Consider the following 22,066-nt stretch of genomic DNA (forward strand, 5'->3'; position numbering starts at 1 on the left):
CGCGACCTTGAAACGAACAACTACCAGCGGCATCAAGTCGCAGCCGCTAGTCGCCGAATCTGGTCGCTGACGCTGGCGACCGCCAAACGAACAGGGCCATAATCATTCCCTACACTGAATCAGGAAGAGAAAGAGAGAAAGACGGTGATGAGGATGAAGAGAAGTGGAATGATGATGAAGACAATTAGGAGCAGTGAAAACATATTTATTGGAGGTTTTTAGGGTGGGGTTCTTATATTACTCTAAGAACCTCATCATAAGAACCTCCAATAAACATGGTCTGAGAGAGAGGACGAGGAGAAGAGAGAAAAGGAAGGAGAAAAAAGATAAAAATGGAGGAGTACAATACTATATAATGTACAAAAGTATACATGTCTGTCTACATATTATTGTTGGAAGCGAACAAAAATAAAATATTAAAGAAATTGTATTTACACTGAGTCTGTTTTAAGAGATTCTATGTTGGAGCAGAATTTATTTCACAAATCCGGTTTATAAAAGCGTCAATCAAAACATGTTAAACGCCAATAGAGACATGATTAACGAGCAAAATCCAGATATTCCGGTCCAAATTGTTGGCTTGTAGACTGGGATAGCAAGCTCCGAGTCTATGGATAATAAAATAACTAAGACTTGGAGCAATGCATATATCACGTGCACTCTAAATACGCGAAGTAATTGGAGCGAACTGATCAGTATAAAAGACAAGTCAAGACCATTATTTGATATACACTTTTGGACTTACTTTTGAGACATATAATACTTTCTTCGAGATGTATTGTCTTGTGTTGAGTCTTTGTCGAAAATATTAGTCCAATTTGAACAAATTATCTTAAAAATCTACTCATAACTTTTTTTTCTCGCTGTTTCTTTAAACGTTACTTTATTCACATTAGAATTTTGATTGCGACTTTTAACTCCCACAATTTAACACCATTAGAGTCCCACATTACTTTTTTATGACAGTTACTTTCTTAATTTAAGTTTTTTGTACCGATCATTAGGTCTAATTTCCCTAAACCATATGTATAGAAAGTTTATGTTCCCTTTTATTTCTCTATCAAAGAGAAGAAATGGTGTTCCAGCAAGAAAAGGAGAAGAACATATGTTTTGTTCCCAGCCCAAAACTCTTTGGTTCGAACTTGCAAATATAGAAACACAATCGTAACTGTTACAACATGGATGATATGAAAGAACAAAACCAAAGGTACATGAACCATTTCAAGTTATCACAACAACTCTCAAGAAAAGAAAACATAAAAGATTAAAGTCCAGTTCCACATAAAGCTTCTCTGTGGATATTGTTAAGCCAGTTTGTTTTTTTCAGACGCTTCCAAACTATTCATGTTTCACCTTCTTGCTCTCCCTTTCCCAGTCCCTCTGCGTCTTTAATCTGATTCACAATTTCTGCCTTTTTCTCCATTAGAGCTCCTATTTTTTCATCAATCTTCTTTAGTTTCATTTTCAGCTTACCAATGTCATTACCCTTCTTCTTGGTATCATCAAGCTTCTTCACACCTTTTCCTTTCTTTTCTTCCTTTTTCTCTGTTTCTTCATCACCATCTTCATCTTTTGACCCTGCTATGTTCTTCTCTTCTTCATCCTTTGTTTTTTTCTTTTCCTTTGGGTCTTTTTTCTTGTTCTTCTCTTTGTCTTTCTTCTTACTTTTCTTCTCTTCTTCACCCTTCCGGCCTTCTTCTTTATTTTGGTTCTCTTCTTCACTACCATTATCTCCCTCGGTGTCTTTTCTATTCTTAGTTTTCTTGTCCTTGGACTTGCCTTCCTCTCCTTCAGCTCCTGGTTCTTCAAATTTAATATCTCTGGACAACACTTCAACTTCAAGGTTTTTCTCATTCTTCTTATCTTCTTTGTTATCTTTTTCGCCTTTCTCTTTCTTCTTTTTCTGCTTCTTTTCTCCTTCATCCTCATCGTCTGCTTCTTTCTCACATTTCTCATCAGTTTCCTTTTTCTTCTCCTTATCTTTACTCTTCTTCTTTTCCTCCTTGTGATCTTCTTTCATCTCTTTTTTCTTTTCTCCTTCTTCTTCTTCATGTTCATCATTCTCTCCTTTTTTCAGCTTCTTTTCTTGCTTATCTTTGGATTCTTCTTTTAGTTTCTTCTCTTTGTCTTTTCCGTCTGCACATGATTCATCCTTCTCTTTTTTTTCCCCTTCTTCTTCTTCTTCATGCTCATCATTTTCTCCTTTTTTCAGTTTCTTTTCTTTCTTATCTTTGGATTCTTCTTTCGGCTTCTTCTCTTTATCTTTCTTCTTGTCTTTTCCGTCTGCACCTGATTCATCCTTCTCTTTCTTCTTCTTTTTATTACCTTCTTCTTCTTCTTGTGATACATCTTCATCTTTCTTCTCCTTATCTTTCTTTTTCTTCTTGTGTTCCTTCTCTGTGTCTTCAACTTTTACATCAGAATCTTTCTTCTCTTTTTTCTTCTTAACTTCGGTTTTTTCCTCAGGCTCATCCTTCTCTTCCTTTCTCTTCTTCTTGTCACCCTTGGAATCTTCTTTCGTTTTCTTCTCTTTACTCACCTTGTTCTTACCTTCTTTGTCATCTTCTAACTCCTCATTTCCTTGTGATACATCCTCATCTTTCTTCTCCTTATTTTTAGTTTTCTTCTTTTGTTTCTTATCATGCTCTTCAGTTTCCATATCTCCATGGCCTTCTTCATCTTTCCCATGTTTCCTTGAAACACGTTTTTCATCTTTCTTCTCGGCATGTTTGTCTTCTTCTACCTCATCTTTTACCTTTGTCTTTTCTTTCTCCTTTTCGTCTTTTGATTTCTCGTCGTCCTTTATTTTAACCTTCTCAGTTGACTTGGCCTTAACTTCCATCTCCACCTCAACCTTCTCTCCCTTCTCATTTGGATCCACTTCCTGTGTCTTCATTGTTATATGAAGTTTCTCTTTCTTGACATTTTCTTGGTTCGATGACATGGTTCCCTGATAGAGAAAGAAGAAATAAATATTTGTTATAATAAAAGAAGAGCTACAACGACTAGTTGATATTGGCTAGTTGATCAACACTTATTATCGACATATAGCTCATCCAAAATTTAGATAACTGAAATTTCACGATATGCTTTTTTTTTTTTGTTGTGTTTGATATATATATATATAGATATATGTATGGTGTGACACCAATATTCAGAGTAGTTCGTCAGATACATAAGAAAAAAATATACCAAGTAAAGAGCAGCAAATTCATAAGAAACCAAAATTGCAGATCTATTGAAGAAACTAGAGATCCATGGAATACATTAAAACAAAAATGAACTTAGGTACCTTATAATTTTCTTTGTTCTCTGTGTTGTGAAAGACGATCGAATTGATCTGTATTGGATCTGAGATGGGTTTTAGGTGGTATAAAAGGAATGAGTCACACGGAGGTGACGGTGTACCCTACGCGTTGGGTGTAACACGTCTTTCATTTTTGGTCATGGGGTCCCACTAACACTTTTTGGGCTGTCCTACTTTATCAACCTTTCACATTTGTCTCATAAAATAACGTTTGACATCAAAATGCCTAACAGAGAATTTGTCCCTCTCGGACAGCTATGATCAATGATAGAGATTTATAGATGCACGGATGTGCGGAGTATAGATTAGCAGGGGCGAATCTAGACTCTTTTTGTATTGGGTGCACCAATGATAAAAAAAGAAAAATACAAGCAGAAAGAGAGTCGAATCATATGCTTTGCCGTTTGAAATTGCTAGTTGTCTATGATTGAGATTCAAAAAGATTATCATCCCAATTTATTTTCAAGACTTGGATAATAATACAGTTAACTGACTTGTACAAGTTAGGGTTGCCAAATTATTATTTTTGCTTGATGCTTAACAAGGGATTCTTGATTGAAGATAATTAACAGTGCTCTCGAATCATTTATCATTTTTCAGTGGTCATCTCCTCATGCGGAATTGGTAACTGGATCACTTTGTCCTTGAATCCTCTGTTCTTTGGAGATCGCCGTGGTGTTGAATCTCTGAAACAGCCAACTGCATACATTAACAAAACTGATGTAAGAAATCCACAAGAACTACCTATGACTACAGCTTCCCATGGAACTGTTGCTTCTTTCTCCTCGTCATCTTCTTCTTTTGGCTGCTGCTCTGTCCGTGTTGTGGAGCATGATACTTGAATTTGCATTCCACAGATTTTGCTGTTGTTCGCTTAAATGTTTGGATCGTTTAATCTGTCAAGCTGAGAGCTCCCAGGGATTCTACCTGAAAGATTGTTGTTGCTCAAATCCAAAACATCCAGCTCGCTGAGCCTGGACAACGTTTGCGGGATTTTTCCCGAGAGGTTGTTGTACGAAACGTCTAAGATCTCTAGCTTCTCGAGACCTCCAAAACTTTGTGGGATCGATCCAGAGATGTCGTTGTGTGAGAGGTTCAAAAGCTTCAGGCTCTTGAGATTGCCTAAAGAAGTTGGGATTTCTCCGCGTAGCTTGTTCTTGGAGAGGTCTAAGACAGTGTAGAGGTAAAAGTTTCTGTTGGAAATAACTTGCTTTACTCTCTTCCAAATCACTTCCAAGTCTTGTGATTCGGTCTCTGATAAGTCGGTTATTTCGGAAATGAAGCTAGAAACAATTGAAGATGAGCTCGTGGGAGATTCTACCATGCCTGTGAGATTGCCAAGATTTCCATCGAGGCTGTTCTCAAAGAGATCTAAGACCTTGAGACTTGTGAGAGTTGATATGTCTTCTGTGATTGAACCTTTGAGGGAATTGTTTCTTAAGAACCTCAAGAGATTGAGATAGCCTGGAGATAAAGCTAGGGAACATACCCGCGATTTTGTTGTCATGAAGGTCAAGATGCTTTAGAAATGAGAGTTTTGTGAATTCGCCGCTGAAATTGTTCCTACTCATGGTTAGACTTACGGTGTTTAACCCGAAAGAAGCTGGAACATCTCCAGAGAACTCGTTCGAAGATATGTCGAGCAATGCAAGCAATGAATCTTGGGAATTCGCCTGATAACTTGTTCTTTGACAAGTCCAGCCACAGCAGCCTGTAAATATTTGCTATAGACTTTGGTACTGATCCTGAGAAGTTGTTTTCAGACAGCTTCAGTATCATAAGTGATGTTTCTCCAACGGTGTTAGGGATATGACCAGAGAAGTTGTTTCTTGATAGCGCAAGAACGAATAACCTCAGAGACTGAAACAAACTAGGAGGCAGTGAACCTGAGAGTCTGTTGTCTGACAAGATTATATTTCCCATTTTCAGATCAGCCAGCCATTTGGGGAAGCTTCCTTCGAGTCTATTCAAGCTCAAATCCAAGAAAGAAAGATCTGTTTGATTCTTGAGCCAATCCGGAATTTTCCCTTCTAAGCCACAAGAACTAAGTGACAGATGTGTTAACTTAGACTGTGGAAAGATAGAACCATTATTGTTCCATTGGAGTTTGTTTCCTCCGAGCCGCAGTTTCCTCAGCTTCTGAAGACGGAACAGCCATGTGGGAATCTCACCTGACAAGCCACTGTTATTCTCAAGCTCAAGGGTTTCGAGATTTGTTAGATTTTGAATTGACGATGGAATTCCACCGGAGAAATTGTTCCTACTCATAGACAGAGTTGAGAGATTGACCAAGCTGCCAATACCATCTGGGATCTTAAAGGACATGAAATTCATCTGAATATTGAACGTTTCGAGCTTTGTTAACTGTGATATGGACAACGGTATAGAACCAGAGAACTTGTTCTGCTTCAATGATAGCTTCCGTAGTTCAGTAAGACTGCCTTGTAACACAAACAAACACACACAACGGGGTGTAAAGTTAGTAACATCTAGGCCTGAGCATAAAATCCGGAACCCGAAATCCGAACCGAAAAACCCGACCCGTTATCCGATTCGAAACGTAAAAATACCCGAATGAGTTTTGTAGGGTGGTACAAAAAATATCCGAATCCGAAGTGTTATTAACCGAACCCGAACGGGTAACCCGAAAAATCCAAAATTAATAGTCAATATAAATATTTTGAAATATATATAAGTATTCCAATTATAAAATTCAATATTTGTGGTAATATTATATATAATAATAAATATTAAAATTCTAATAAATGCTTTAAGTACACAATTAGTTATAAATAAGTATTTTATAATTTGCTCATTGACATAAAAAGTCTACTCTCTATAAGGCAATACATATTGTTTACAAATGATGTTTGTTTTCATGCTTGATTTAACATTTTATTGTTATTTTATCAATTTTATATGTGATAGATTAATTTTTATTTAATAGATACTTTTCTTTATGTTTTACTTCAAAAAATTTGTTTTTTACTTTGGTTATATCCGAACCGAACCAATATAACCTGAATCCGTACGATATATGATTACTTTATTGGTTTTATGATGCAATACATCTTTGAACCGAATCCGAAGTGTTATTATCCGAACCCAACTCGTACAAATAAAATTTTAGTATTGGGCCTAGAAGCGTAAACCCGAAAATCCGAAAACCCGAAAAACCCGACCCGAATGCCAACGGATACCCGAACGTCCATGCCTAGTAACATCTATGACCCCTATCTAACATCCTTTTCATACATGAATACTTTCTCTTTTTAACGCAGATTAAATAAACATTTAATTTTATATATTTTCTAAACAAAAACATCATTAATTGTACAGCTAATCATATCTCAACCAATAAAAAATTAATTAGAGAATATAAAAAATCATATAGCATTTAAAGTTAATAAATTTAATTTGATCAAAAAAAGGTTAATAAATTTTGTATTGAAATTCTAAAACAAGCTAAAATTTTACTCTACAGCTATACTAAATATGGAATGGTAGGAGTACAAATTTTAAATTTTGAGATTGATTTTCAGATTTTTACCAATTTCAGGAGGAATCTCTCCTCCAATAAGATTCTCATCTAAAAACAGTTCCTCCAGATTCTTGAGTTCTTTGATGTCACAACTCAACGTACCACCGATAGCATTCATGCTTAAGTCAAGGTGCTGAAGAGTCTTTATGGAAAACAATTCAGGAGGGATCGTGCCGTTGAAGCTGTTACCACCCATGTCAAGAGAGATTAACCTGGTCAAGTTCCCAAACCCATCTCCAGGTATCTCTCCTTGTATGAAATTAGAGGAGACATCTAGCCTCATGAGAGAGCTTACACGCAGAACCGGTCTCAGAAGGGTTGAACTCACGGAGCCAGAGAGGACAAGACCGTTGAGATTCAGGTCTGTCACTTCTTTGGAAGGCGAACGAGTGTTGCATCTCACAAGTTTCCATTTGCAGCAATCTGAGTTTGGCCTCCATGTCTTTAATTCCCCCAAAGCGATTTGTGTGGAGTGGTTCTTAATGTTATGAGTCAGCAGCTTCTTGAACTCGAGAAGAAATTCTCTTTGGTCCTTTGGGCAAGAGAAAGATTGTCGTGGGATGAAGTAGACGAAGAAAAAGAAGAGGAAGCAGGAGAGAGAGATTGGCTTCTGCATTTTTTTTTCTCAGAGCTTTTGACACTTCATGTCTTGTTGTATAGTTACTAGTCCAAGAAGGCAAGAAGACTAAAACGCGGACAATATTTCTGTTCACTGTCGAAGTTTTTTTTTTTTCCACCGTCGAAGTTGTGATAGAGCATGATTAACTCACGGCCTCACTTAAAATATCTTAGTGATTATTTTATTTAAATATAATTAAGAACCTTAACTAAGAAATAAAAGAGTGGAAATTTCATCATGTCTACTCCACTTAGCAGGGGTTATTAATTTTTGTATTTTAATGGATTTGAAAATCCGAACTAAATCTAGTGTTATTGGTTCTATGATTTTCAAATCTGTATTAAAAACATGTGTTATTGGTTTAATGATTCATAAATTCTATATCAAATCAAGTGTTATTCAATCGTACGAATTTACTAATATATTTGATTTAATAATGGATTTCAACGGATTTGTTTGGATTTGTTTGGATTTTTTAGTTAAAAATACAAAGACTCAAATCCGAAGAAAAACCTCCGGATTTACATATTTTACTTGGATTTATAAATACTATGTGGATTTCTAAATCAATCAGAATATATAAACCAATAACACCTCCTATAGATTTTTTTTTCAGAAGTACTACTTTTAACTTATTTTAAATATAACTAGAGATTGTTCCGCGCACCCACGCGGATATTGGTTCTTATATTTTTATACATTGATATTTGTTTTTCATAATCTTATATCAAAACAGAAGTCACAACCTTGATTCATGTGTGATTTTTTTAAAAACAGACCTAAAGGATCTATTCCTAGAAAATCATGTTACATTTAATATCTAATCTTATCATTTAAAATTTGGGCCTACCAAATTTTTTTATTGGGCTATCAATAATTAGATTTAAACAATAGATGATCCATTCGATTTATAGATAATATAAATTAAATAGATATAATTTAATATTATGATAATATATCTCTATATGGTAAATATTTAAATATTTATCGATGTTAACTTTTAAAATTATAAAGATAATTTTTTAAATAACAAAAATCATATTATCTAACATTGATTAATCTTTACTACCTTAAACCAAAGAAAACAAATTTTAAACTATAAATTTTATTTTAAAAATTAAACAAAAACTAAATGTTTAATTATTTACTCGATAATATAAATCTATGAAGCGAAAAGTTAAATTTTTAAAAAACTTTCTAAATTTGTGAAATGTTACAATATCTTTGAATATGACAATAAAACAATATTTTACTGATCTTTATATCTATAGTTACGATTTTAATAATGAAGTAATAATCCGAAAATATATATATATAGAAAAAGATACAAATACATGTGAAAGTTTGAAACAATCTATCCAATGAAAAAATATACAGTAAACTTATTATGTTCTAAAAATTGATAAACACATATATATTATAATATATACCAATTTAGAATTGAAAACAAAATATTTATATAAAAATAAATAAAAACAAAAACTCGCGCGGTTGCGTGGATCGAGATCTAGTTAGTGTTATATATTTTATATGGGTTGTAATATAGCCAATTGTATTCAAGAGACCTATACCGAATCAGGTAATATAGTTATTTTTGGTACAAATATCTGAACATGTTTCAGATACATTTGTTATTTATATATTTTTAGGTTTCTATACATCAGAACCTAACTCATCCAGATCTAGAAAGACCCAACTCAAAACCCACACATAAATTTATAATATTCAAGCGGACCTAATTTCAGAAAAAAACGATACCCAAAAATAGGAGTGTCGATTCGGGCTGGCCTGGCCCGGCCCAACTCTGCTAAGCCCGTAAATATTTGAACCTCGCCCGGCCCGGAAATATTTTGGGTCTAGAATTTAAAGCACGGCCGTTATAGAGCTATAGGGCTTTTCAGGCATTTTGGGGCTTTTCGAAAAATAGTTTGTCATTGTCACTTTTATCTTTTTAATACATTTAAATTTTCATAAAAAATAGTTTCATTTTTTTAAAAATATAAAGTGAGTTTAAACTTTTCTTCTTTATCAAATGTTTTACTTTTTCGTATGCTTTAAAAACATATTATAAACAAACCAAATTTAATAAGATTTAAATAATCAAATATAAATTAAAACTAAGTATATAATAGAACAAAATTTATGATAAACATGGTCAAACATTTTATATTTTATATTTTGAAATTAAAAAACATGTTGTACATAAAAGAAGAAGGTACATTTGCAAAAGTTAAAATGTGACACTTGTAAGGATCAAACAATAAAGTGCATTAACAACTTTTATTTTATTTTTATTAGAGTTTGAATAAAAATATTAAAAAAAATATGCCAATACTAATAATGGTTTTGATTGCAAGAACGATAATATTTAAAGCTATATTATAAAATTTTGTGTTTTCGGGCCGGTCCTAGCCCAAACAGGCTTAGGTCCAAAATACCCAAAGCACAAAAGACCCAATCTTTTTGGGCTTATAAAACTAAGCCCAAGCTCGGTAATTTTTAGGGCTCGGCGGGCTCGGGTTGCAAGCTTCGACCCTAACTGACATGTATATCCGGAAAGAACAACTCGTACATAAATGGATAGCCAATTTTCATGCTTAGCTGATTTTATAAACTAAAAAAAAAAGTTTTTCTATCTGTTTGGCTAAATTAAATGAAATAGAAAGAGTTCTTTATTTACTAAAATAATTATATGGAGTGAAAAGTGACAATAAATGTAAATCATTTTTATTATTTTAATTTAATTTATTATTTTATTCACAAAAAACAAACTTTTTTTCTATCAAAACAAAGATGAAATTCCGACTTCTTTGTTCTCTACGGCATATCTGGAAAGCAATATAAAAAGGGCTTGGAGATATTTAGCTTGGATAAATAAAAGACGTGGGAAAGAAGTTTAATTTAGAAAATTTAGCTAATAATTTATTGCAAAGATTTCACCGAGAATCCAGACAATTACCTCTAACATAATTTTCCAAACTCTATATATTTTAAAGATATTTTCAGGAATAAAGTAATATTGTGTTATTTTAATTGTTTGATTAATTAATATGTAAGCCGATAGTCGGGGTAAGTTAACCGGTAACTGTTGCAAATTTTTTTATTTCGATTTTGGTTAAAAGCTTATGTTAATGAAATTACAAAGGGACATTAATTATCCTTGTTTACAAAGAGTTTTCATTTAGTCTACTATCCTTGTTTTCAAACATTCTAAATGTATAGTTCAACTTTAATAATATAGACTAGATCTCGACCCGCGCAACCACACAGATTTTTGTTTTCATTTGTTTTTATATAAATATTTTTTTTTCAATTCTAATTTTGTATATATTATAATATATATGTGTCATATCAATTTTTAAAACATAATAAGTTTACGGTATATTTTTTTTATTGAATAAATTGTTTCAAGCTTTCACATGTATTTGTATCTTCTTATATATATATATATATATATATATATATTTGGATTATTATTTCATTATTAAAATCGTAACTATATATATAAAGATTAGTAAAATTTTGTTTTATTGTCATATTCAAAGATATTGTAACATTTCACAAATTTAGAAAGTTTTTAAAAAATTAAACTTTTCGCTTCATAGATTTATGTTATCGAGTAAATAATTAAACATTTAGTTTTTGTTTAATTTTTAAAATAAACTATATAGTTTAAAATTTGTTTTCATTGGTTTAAGGTAGTAAAGAATAATCATTGATAATATGATTTTTGTTATCTAAAATATTTTTTTATAATTTTAAAAGTTAACATCGATAAATATTTAAATATTTAACATGTGGAGGTATAGTATTACAACATTAAATTATATCTATTTAATTTATATTATCCATAAATCCAATGGATTATCTATTGTTCAAATCTAATTATTGATAGCCCAATAAAAAATTCTAGTATGCCCAAAATTTAAATTATAAGATTAGAGATTAAACGTAACATGACTTTATAGGAGGAGGTCCATTAGGTCTATTTTTAAAAAAAATCACACATGAATCAAAGTTGTGAATTCTAGTTTAATATATAACTAGATTTTTACCCGCCCTCGAAGGGCGGATATATTTTTTGTTTTACATTTTCTTTAGAAATTTAATTTTTATATTTGTGTTTTTAGTCATATTTTTGTTTTTCTTTATATAGTATTTATCTTCAATGATTAATAAGATGTTTTAATAATTGTATTAAAATAGTTGGACTACACTTATATCAATAGGTCATGTTCCTGTTTTAATAGAATAGATATATCAATAAATTAATCTTCTTTCCATTTTGTACTCTTCTTTTTTTTTTAATTTGATAAACTTAGCGTTTTTAATCTTTATAAGACCTTGTAACTTTTGAAAAAAAATGGGTTAGTTATAACCTTATTGCCCTTTCATGCACCAGGGAACAAAAAGGACCAGAACGTCCCAAAATGAAGAAAGGGCTACGCTCTGTTTATTAACGACCCGTTTTTTTCTCGAAACTATCGAGGCACAAGACAATTGTGCAGTTGCTTCTTCAAGTTGGTCCAAGAGTGGTGGCAACGGTTTATTCATATGTTTTTTTTTGTGTTAAAAAAAAAGCTGAACGACAGTACGATGTTATGTTTAATTCTGCTGTGGTTTGAGCTTGTGATTACGGTGGGCATTCTCGTATCCCGATCCTAGGAATTGTGATTATGGCATCGATTTTCAATGTTGCAAGAAAATCTCTACTGGTAAGGACGAGAAAAAGAAAAGACACCGAGCTGTGCTTTCTTATCTGTCTTTGGGTGCTCAAAATTAGTGTTATACTATCACGTAAATTGCTTGAACGCCGACTGTTGTAGTTATTGAGGAAATCACTTCCTTAACAAAGTTCTTTGGTGACTATCAAAGCAAAGTGCTTTATGCTTCTTCAATAAAGTTCTTTGGTGACTAGCAAAGCAAAGTGCTTTATGCTTAACAAGATTGATATTTAACAGCTAGAGAAGATACTATATAACAATATAATTAAATATTTAACAGCTAGAGAAGATACTATATAACAATATAATTAAATATTTAACAGCTAGAGAAGATACTATATAACAATATAATTAAACACTACATATTTTCGCAAACCAGTAAACAAATCTCAAGCCGTATCGTACATATAACTTATAGTGGTATAAACAAGTTTCGAACTAAATCAATATAGATCACGAGAAAAGGGAGCAACAAAGCTTGATGATTATATGGTGACTAAGCTGCAGATGGAGCTTTGACGTACTGAAGCACACCGGCCTCCGACAAAGCTTTGACAAACTGCTTCTTATGGTCGTCTCCTCCTTTGTCGCCACTGATGTTCTTGTAATCAAGAGTCTCGTCGTTGTATATGTCCCACCATTTCTTGACCAACATTTTGATATCTTCTCTCCCCATGTTCGGCTCTTTTCCAGTGAACCTGGTACAAACACCATAAACAACACTCGGAAGATAAGGTTACCATGAACAAACTGAAACTTATCATTTTTAAAAAACTCAGGTTATCATATTATTTTTACTCCTAAAGTAAATTAGGTTTTTCTGTAACTAGTTTGAAATTAGTTAAACGTGTAATATTGTTACCTCCAAGGCTTAGAACCAGCAGCACAATAGTGAGCAACTTTAACTTTGTCAAGCTCTACATTCTCTGGATGTCTCCAGAGCATAGCCATAACCAAATTATAAATTCCTGGTATCGGCTTGTATATGTCCCTGAAATACATATTCAAGAAATCCTGCAGCAAAAGAAGTGTATACGAATGAGATAACTATAACGTGTTTTGGGTTGTTTATTATATACAGGAAAAAATCTTCTATTTACCTGTTCCGCAAAAGGAGTGGGAGGAACAACTTTCAGAGTCTCCAAGAGATTATGATAAGTGTAAAGATTAGGCTCGTAGACGAACATTCCAGCGTTGAAGTACAAAGGTGGCTGAGGACCAAGTTCTGACGGCCAAGTCACCTTTTCTGGACACTGTTGGCAATAACCTATCTTGTTCTGTGGGGTGTGGCTCCATGTCTTCTCGCAGAAACAGTCTTTGACTGCGTAGAAGTGGCCGCTCGGGAGATCAAACAAGTGGTCTATGTTTTGGAACACTTGTATGTCTCCGTCCAAGTATATCATCTTGCTATACTCCACAAACTGCATCCATGCATATTTTTATCATATGTTTTTTATTATATAGTTTTCTACAACGTATGTTATTTGTAAGAATTTAATGAAATAGCTAGTCTAGACTCTACAATATGTATATACTCTCAAAACTGAACCAAAAACTGAACTCTAAACCTGAAGCCTGAAATCTTAAACTTCAACACGAAAGAATAAATTATAAACCCTAAATTTAATTTAAAACTGGCGTATTTTATAATTTAAAACATTTAGAAAAAGCTACAAAATTCTGTAAAATAGAAATACTTTGGCTAAAAAGTATAGAAGTTTGCTATTTCGAATAACAGTACAAGTCACTATAATATATGTTGACATCTATAAATTTTTATCACAAAAAGTACACACATATATTATACCTTCCAAATACGAAGCTTAGAATAGTTGATAACGTAATAAGCCATGGCAAACTCGGTTTGACTCTCCGGTGGGTAAACCGGCTCGATCTCTTTAACGACACAGCCTTGCTCCACCAGCTGTTTCCGGTGATCCTCTGGTACGTCCGGCAATACAGCCACCACAAGTGGATACATGCTCTTAACTTTCCTTAGCCCTTTAGCAAGACCCACCACTCCTTTCACGAAGTCTCCGTTTCCAGCTAGGAAAGTCACGTAAGCTCTCTTTTCTCCACCGTTAGCGACTGGTCCGGTGAATTTGTTGTTGATCTCAAGTGCCATCTTGTCTTAAGAAATGAAGAGTGTTTGTCTTTGTGAGTTGTATATATTGTTTTGCGTTTGTAAGTGATCGTTGAATAGGAAGAAGTGGTGCTTTATATAGAGTTTGTCAGTGGTTTAGGTTAATTAATTAAGATTAAATTACTAATGACTTCAGATAATACAATAGGACCGACTCCTAAAAGTTTCCAGAAAATATTTTTATCTAACGGCTATCAAGCAAGATTGTTATATCCAACGGTTGTATATAACCGCGTGAAGCTTCGTATCAATTAACTATTGGAAGAGAAGGTCCCACTTTTTGGAGTAATAAAAAAAGAAGGTCCCACTTATCCAAGTGATGCCACGGCATTACATACTGACACGTGCTGATATGAAGACTGTTCGACTCATCAAGGTATTAATAGATCATGTGGTAGTTGATCTGTCACTTGTCACTGGGTTCCACTTCAGATGCTACAATTTGCACCGTGAGATATTCTGATTGGTTAGTGGTGTGACACGTGTCCACGTGAAATGTACTTGGCGGTGATTCTGCCACGTGTCGTGAGAAAAGTCTATGGACCCATTAACCGTTTGGTCCATTTTTACAATTCTTAATTTCTTATGGGTAGCATATCCTAACTATGACCGACCGACTATTTCAATCAATTTTACGTTACAAATGAAATATTAAAATTATGACAGCAAGAGTTTACCTTTCAAATGTAATCCAAAGTTGGTAATCCTTTTCCATTTCTGTAATATGAATATGTGTATGTATATACTCATGTACAATTAAACCTAAAAAAAAAAAAAAGTTTACCAGTTTTAACTAAAAACGTGTGCCATAAAAAATAGAATAAATGTGATGATTGGTTCAATTGTGGTTCTAAAAATTTAGCTGTAGGTATATTGGTTATAGTTATAAAGTTGTTACTGTAGATTTTTTTGCAGAGACTTTTGTTGTAGTTAAATTTGTTGTAACTGTAAATTATAGGCTGTAGATATTTTAAAATAAAATATGTGAAATATGTGATGTATATATAAAATAATTATTTTTGTATCAATTAAATAATTTATATTAATAATCTTTTTATAAATTCTCAAAGTTTATTGTTATTTAAAATGTGATATGTAAATAATATATATTTTATTTAAAATATTTCAATAATTTTTACAACACCCAAAATTGAATTAAATATTTAAAGATGTTTTTAATTATGATTATCTAATTTATTTGATATTATAGATAGTTTTTTTATTTCACAGATTCTACAGCCTATAAAAGAAAGCTTTAGACTTAAAATACATTTTAAAAAAATTGTTTTAGTTTTTTTGTTGTAGCTTTAAAAATAAAGCTAAATCATGATTGGTAAAAGTTTATAGAAACTTGATTTAGGCTTTAACTATTAAAAATAAAGCTAAAACATGATTGGTAAAGTTTAGTGATTTAAAAGTAAATAAAGCTAAAGTAAGGAGATAAATCCTAACCAATCACCCCCAATATTTTTTAAGTCTGAAGAAGTTGATTATTTGAGTTTAAATCTTTAGTCTTTTCTAAAAAATCTATATAATTTAAGGCTTTGATGTTAGAAGGATTTTTGTTTGTGGTTTATACTGTAGACTTTAATATAATTTTAAAACTTGAAGTATTCGGTAAAACATTTTTTTTTTTTGCTAAAAAACTGTTAAGAAATACTTGTTATACAGCTTTCCTTTTACTTCCATAAAAAGTAGAAAATTTTAGCGTTTGGTCTTTGAATTTCTTTTGGTTGGGTAGATGCATAATGCCGACATCAACGGCGTTTAATATCTTCAGTTCAACAAGTAATCTAAATTGAGAAGGGTTGTGCTGTGAAATTCTCAGTGGGCCGACATAGCTTACTCTAAGGAGGGACAAAATAAGAAAATTTGGATAATGTTAGTTTAGAAGTATGTGTTAGGTCACTAAACTTCTTTTGACTGGACTTTTTAGTATAGAATATTCTATGGAATCCTTAAAACAAAATAGACGAGATTCTACTTTTGATTAAACTGTCAAATGGGAATCTAATATATATTATAACATTGAGTTTTTGTGCTCTCTTCAGCGCGCCATGTCAACAAAACGCCATGTCAACGTTTTGTGGGTTCCACTTTTTAAAAAAGTAAAAAAAGTGTCAAGCACATGGTTTGAACCCGGGTTATTGAGATATAAACACCATCATTTATATCACTAAACTAAATGATACTTTATACATTGATGGTCGAAACTAATATATATTTATGAAAGTCAAAAATCCTTGCTTCTTCGGTTTTTTCTGTGGGCCGGGCCTACAAGTGCATTATGAGTTTCATTTTTAAATGAGATTCATCACGTTATATGAAAAAAAAAACAATTATAGTTTTCTCATATTGTAAATTGTCTTTGTTTAACATGAGTTACGGTTCTTTTCATCATTGCCTTAGACAATTTTGTAGTGTGTTTGTTCGTAATCTATTTTTTCACCAGTGAACTCTTCATCTCCCCATCTTAAATCGCTTGATCATAAATGTTCTTGATTTGTAGTCCTTCTCGAAACCTTATATATATATGATTCTCATCTTTGATGAACTCAATTTGCATCTCCACAAAACTCATTGATTCCTCTTAGCTTTAACCAGCTTCTATAAAATGTCTCTTTCTGCCTCTCCAGTTCCTCAGATCGGCATCCCCGGCGTCCGTCACTCAACCTTCGAGTCTCTTCGTCTTGGTCGTAGTAGTCAGAGCATAGCCTCTAACCTCCTCGCTTATGGGATTCTCTGAATTTCAAGAAAGACATTGAGTTTAAGGGAATCACCGTTCTCTTCTTTGATGAAAAGGTAAGTTAATTTTCGATTTATCACACTTATTTAATATAATTGTTTTAAATTGATTTTTTTGATTCTTTGTTGAATAATATTATTTGCATATTTCGTGATTCATGGGTTTATTCCCGCCGGACGTGCTAATCATTACATGTCATCTTTGAAAGCCGGTTCCATTGTGAAAATCGATCGTTTTGAGGTTGTTAGGTTCTCAAGCATGTACAAAATAACTGATCATTCATTCCTCATTCGTTTCATCTCACCAACTATTAATGATGAAGTCATCACAGGTGCTCCTGCGATCAATTTCCAGTCATAACTAGAATGTTCGACAATTTCCAAGTGATTGCGAACACAAACCTAGAACTCCCAGGTATATTATCATATTGCATCTGGGTTTATATTATGTTTTGATATCATAACTGATATTTAAACTCTCAGATGTGGTTGAGAAAATCCGTTCTGTCCAGGGCTCTGACCTTACCAAAGAAACAACTCGAGTCCTTATCCGTCTCTTCATTGACCCGTAAAAAACAATCAACACACAATTCTCTTTATATTATTATTTATATTATGCTAACATTAATAATAAAAAATATTTCATATTCTGTGGTCGTCTATTTATCTCCCTTACTTATCAAACTAATTTTACACAAACCTTTATTTTACACCTTAAAATAAATCACAACAACCCAAACAATCAAAACACCAAAAACTAGAATTCCAAAAAAGACGAATCATTAATGATTACCTCTCTTTTTTGTCTAATCTTAGAACTAAACTTCAAAACAAATATACCAATCCAATCACTTCAACTAAAACTCAAAGACACGTACATTGAGGCAGCTAAACAAATACAAACTACACGGCCAGCTATTTAACAATTTACAAACTTACTTTCGCAACGAAGAAGACGAAGACGACAACCAAAATCAGTAAAATTACCTAAACAAAGTAAATTACGAACTCTGATAAATACTGCTAACAATGATTTTTGTTTACATATTACCCGTCAAATAAAAGATAAACAAACACATCTACACGAGGAGATACAAGAGACAATCCTGACAGACACAAAGGCAGCAACAACATCTCCACCTGCTCCCAGAGTCTTATAAAAATAGCTTACATGCCCAATATCAACAAGCCAATGTTATTGTCTTCTTATGAGAAATGCATAAATTTGTTTAAAACCCATTAAAGTCCAAATACTCAGAACTGTCACTCATTTTATAGTTATTTCTACAAGTCTTCATGTATTTGTTTTAAAGGTCCGGTAAGAGCAACAAGTTTAAAAATAAAATAAAAACATATAACAAACATAATAAGGATAATAAAGATAATAAAAATTATTACTTACACACAACTTACACAACTAAACTGGAGAAAAAATATCTAGAAACAAAAAATACTCTCAACAACTTTAATATAATTTATGTACTTTCAACAGTACAAGAAACAAATTAAAAAGACAAACAAACAATAAGTCCCAATGACATAGCAAACAACACCACGAACTATATCAATTACACTATTAACACAATTTAGTCCTTCATAAATAGAGAATAATGCATACACAGTTCATCATCACAACTCTAACCCTATAACAATTAAAAAACTTGAAAAACAACTCCAAACGCAAAATTCACAACTACAATAAAACCCTACCAAATATTGAGATGCAACAAGAACTCTGTCTACAATCTCGCGCTTGCGTGGAGTCAATGCTCCTAGTGTTTATAGTAATTTGCCTGATCGCGTAGCTCATTTGATTTGTGGGTTATAAATTTTATTTGTAACTCTAATTTATCTAATAAAATCAGGAAAATTGCACTGCATAACACACAAAACGTTATAAGTAAACAAGTAACTATAATTGACCAAAAAAACACAAGTAACTATAGTAAGCAAATGCATAGAATATATTCTATATGAAAAAAATATATATATTCTATATGTTATGTATTAATTGTGAGATTACTTTTATTAGTAAGCAAAGGGAGGGCGTGTACTTGTTGGATGAGACTAGAAAGACCAACCCTTCAACTTGGTTAATGTGTTATCCGCATAATGAAGATTATATATGTAACTTTTCAGTTTACTTCATGAATATCGATTAGCTTGAGATAATTAGCAGAAAATGGACAAATAAAAACCCAAACCATTATTTCTTTAATAAAAATCTATCTATCTTATATATTAAAACTGAAGTCACAACTTTGATTCATGTGTGATTTTTTAAAAATGGACCATCACTAGAAATCATTTATCTTTCATTTATTACTAATAATATGAATTAATAATATGTTATTCTTAATATAACATCAATTCCTAAAACCCCGGATTGGTTAACAAACTCACCTTGATTCATGTGTGATATTTTAATTTGGATCATCATTTAAATTTTTTAGTAAATGTATTTCCTTAATGCTAATATATAATCTTTTAACTACTTAAATCATAATATAATTTGATATCTTTTAATTAAAAATATAAATATGTATATTTAATTTTTTTAACAAATGTGTTGAAAAACATTATAACAATATCTTAATTATCAAAAATTGAATATAAATATTTTCACTAATTTTGTAATTAGTAATGAAATTAATGTTATTATACATTAATATATATATATACTCAATTATCTTTTATAAAATGAAAAAAATATATCAAATTTTATTATTTTATAGTTATATCAATCATTTTTAAATAAAACATTGTATTTAACTAAATATGATAAAATGATTTTAAACTGATAAATTAATATATTTTATTTTCACAAACATTAAAAATTTATGCTAGAAATATAATATGTTGGTAGAATGAGTTAACATTAGTAAATTAGATAATTCATGTATAAAATTAACTTATCTTAAATTTTTATATATATATAGTTATTATTTTAAATGAATAAACATACAAAAATATTGATAAAGAAAATATAGTGCTTTGAATTACGGATCAAGATCATAATAATTGAATAAAAAATAATTTTAAAATATATATAATAAAAAATACCAAATATATGTGATGATTTGAAATAATCAATTAACTTACAGCATGAAAACTATCAAGTTGTTATATTTAAAATAATTATATATAAACATTTAAACATATAAGTAACTTAAAAAATATATTCTAATTATATAAAAATATATATAAACATAAAAATTAATATCCGCACGGTTGTGCGGGTCAAAATCTAGTAAACTATTAAAACAGGAGTACAAATAAGTATTGACCTTGATTTTTCCTAAAAAAATTACAATAGAAAACCACTGGAATTATACACTGTCGTTTAACATAATAATAAAACCACCGAAATTGAATTGATAGACATAAACCGGCGAGAGTAATTTGACCGACATAACCAATTTCCTGCAAAACCTGCAAAACATAAATATATTAAACCGCTATAGAAAATATTCGTATTTAAAGATACTATAGTTATTAGTATCTTTAGTATATATTGGTGCACTAATTCGGAAAGGGAATTTACCTATTTCGATGCTAACTAATACAATATCACTCTGCTAACATAATCTTATTATTCTGTTTTCAAAAACTTGCATATCACGTATGGCTATCTTTAAAAGTGAATATTCTATAAATCATGATGATTAAATATTAAAGGAAAGAAAATTAATTAATTCAAAAACGTATATTCACTTTTCTATTTCGTCTAATCACAACGACAAAATATTTAGTTAGAATATCCTATTTAACCTACCCATTCCAAACCAAAATATATATACACCATCCCTACTGCGTGAAAACCATATCATTTTACGCTCAAAAAAATGTTTTCTTTGTAAACGTTATCTAAACTTCAATTCACAACTTTCGTCAACCATTATCTAATATAACCCGTTTTTCACTAACTATAGGGTAATGATATTCTTCTTGCAAAAGAAGTCACATCCACCGAGTTCACCGAGGCCTACCTGTAGGAGAATGGGCAGTCGTTGAAAACGTTTCCATTTCTGCAGCTGGTGGACAATATCAAACAACCAACCATCAATACAAGATGACAATCACAGAGGAAACTGTTATGACAGGTTCAGATTTAACTGATGTTAACATTTTCCGCATGATTGACACACGGTTATTTCTCTCAAACTCTGATTTATACATTACATCCTAATATAACGATCTACTATATTTGTTCCTGATACTGACTTGCGTATATCTTTTTAGTGGAAATGATATTTGTTATTTCGGTTGAAGCTGTTCATGCATGTCGTAGAAAGACAAAGAATCAAACTGTAGGAATTTATAATTGCCCTTTGCAAGTTTTTTTTTTGTAACTGAGCCCTTTGCAAGTTTGGAACAAACTAAATAGCGTTGGTGGAAGAATGCTGGCTGGTTCGTGTGCTTTAAAAATATTTGTTTAATTTGGAGAAACTAAAATTGTTTTTTTATCAAACATTCATTTAAATAATGTTCTTTGCCTTTTGTTTTTGACAAATATATTCAATTATCTTTGGTCACTTGAAGCTATTTAAAAAAAAAATAATTTATATAAAACTATTATTAACATAAACCCAGAAATGCTTCACTCTGTGAAGCTAAAACCAAAATTATATAATTAAGGCAAGGTTCTTTCTATCTTATAACTAATTCTAGATGGTCCTACATTGTTCCATCTTATGAATTAGTAAGTATAGATAAGTAATTACTAACCCTGTTATGTTGATGTATTTTGACAAGGTGGTTGTCCTCATATGAGGATTGTATAAAATATGAACCAAAATATTGAGTCCAACTAATCGTTTCTATAAAACATATGATACCATCATATATAACTAACATGATGTAAAGTTAGCATACAACTACACAACATATAAAATTGACTAACTTAATTAGGAAAAAGTTTATAAAATATTATGACCATCTGTTTTAACCACATAAGATGCCAAACTACGCAAACCAGAACAAGAAA

At 31.6% G+C, this 22,066-nt stretch overlaps 4 protein-coding genes across 4 annotated transcripts; all 4 read right to left on the minus strand.

Moving 5' to 3' along the window:
• Positions 1 to 1,128: 1,128 nt before the first annotated feature.
• On the minus strand, positions 1,129 to 3,444 carry LOC106390670 (DNA ligase 1). Its single transcript, XM_013831188.3, has 2 exons — positions 3,293 to 3,444; positions 1,129 to 2,950 (listed from the first exon to the last, which is right to left on the minus strand). Exon 2 carries the CDS (start codon positions 2,942 to 2,944, stop codon positions 1,343 to 1,345), a length of 1,602 nt encoding a protein of 533 aa, XP_013686642.1. The 5' UTR covers positions 2,945 to 2,950; positions 3,293 to 3,444; the 3' UTR covers positions 1,129 to 1,342.
• A 452-nt stretch (positions 3,445 to 3,896) lies between these two features.
• On the minus strand, positions 3,897 to 5,641 carry LOC125575524 (receptor-like protein 46). Its single transcript, XM_048767716.1, has 4 exons — positions 4,891 to 5,641; positions 4,235 to 4,783; positions 4,052 to 4,144; positions 3,897 to 4,006 (listed from the first exon to the last, which is right to left on the minus strand). The coding sequence occupies exons 1-4, from the start codon at positions 5,639 to 5,641 to the stop codon at positions 3,897 to 3,899; spliced, it is 1,503 nt and encodes a 500-aa protein (XP_048623673.1).
• Positions 5,642 to 6,739: 1,098 nt separating this feature from the next.
• LOC106393704 (receptor-like protein 46) lies at positions 6,740 to 7,617 on the minus strand. Its single transcript, XM_048767474.1, has one exon. The coding sequence runs from the start codon at positions 7,462 to 7,464 to the stop codon at positions 6,826 to 6,828; it is 639 nt and encodes a 212-aa protein (XP_048623431.1). The 5' UTR covers positions 7,465 to 7,617; the 3' UTR covers positions 6,740 to 6,825.
• A 4,855-nt stretch (positions 7,618 to 12,472) lies between these two features.
• On the minus strand, positions 12,473 to 14,390 carry LOC106391407 (galactinol synthase 2). The gene is made up of 4 exons (XM_013832034.3): positions 13,999 to 14,390; positions 13,292 to 13,612; positions 13,054 to 13,205; positions 12,473 to 12,889 (listed from the first exon to the last, which is right to left on the minus strand). Exons 1-4 carry the CDS (start codon positions 14,314 to 14,316, stop codon positions 12,688 to 12,690), a joined length of 993 nt encoding a protein of 330 aa, XP_013687488.1. The 5' UTR covers positions 14,317 to 14,390; the 3' UTR covers positions 12,473 to 12,687.
• Between the last annotated feature and the right edge of the window lie 7,676 nt (positions 14,391 to 22,066).

This window comes from Brassica napus, chromosome C9 (assembly GCF_020379485.1).
Source record: "Brassica napus cultivar Da-Ae chromosome C9, Da-Ae, whole genome shotgun sequence".
Taxonomy (NCBI): domain Eukaryota; kingdom Viridiplantae; phylum Streptophyta; class Magnoliopsida; order Brassicales; family Brassicaceae; genus Brassica; species Brassica napus.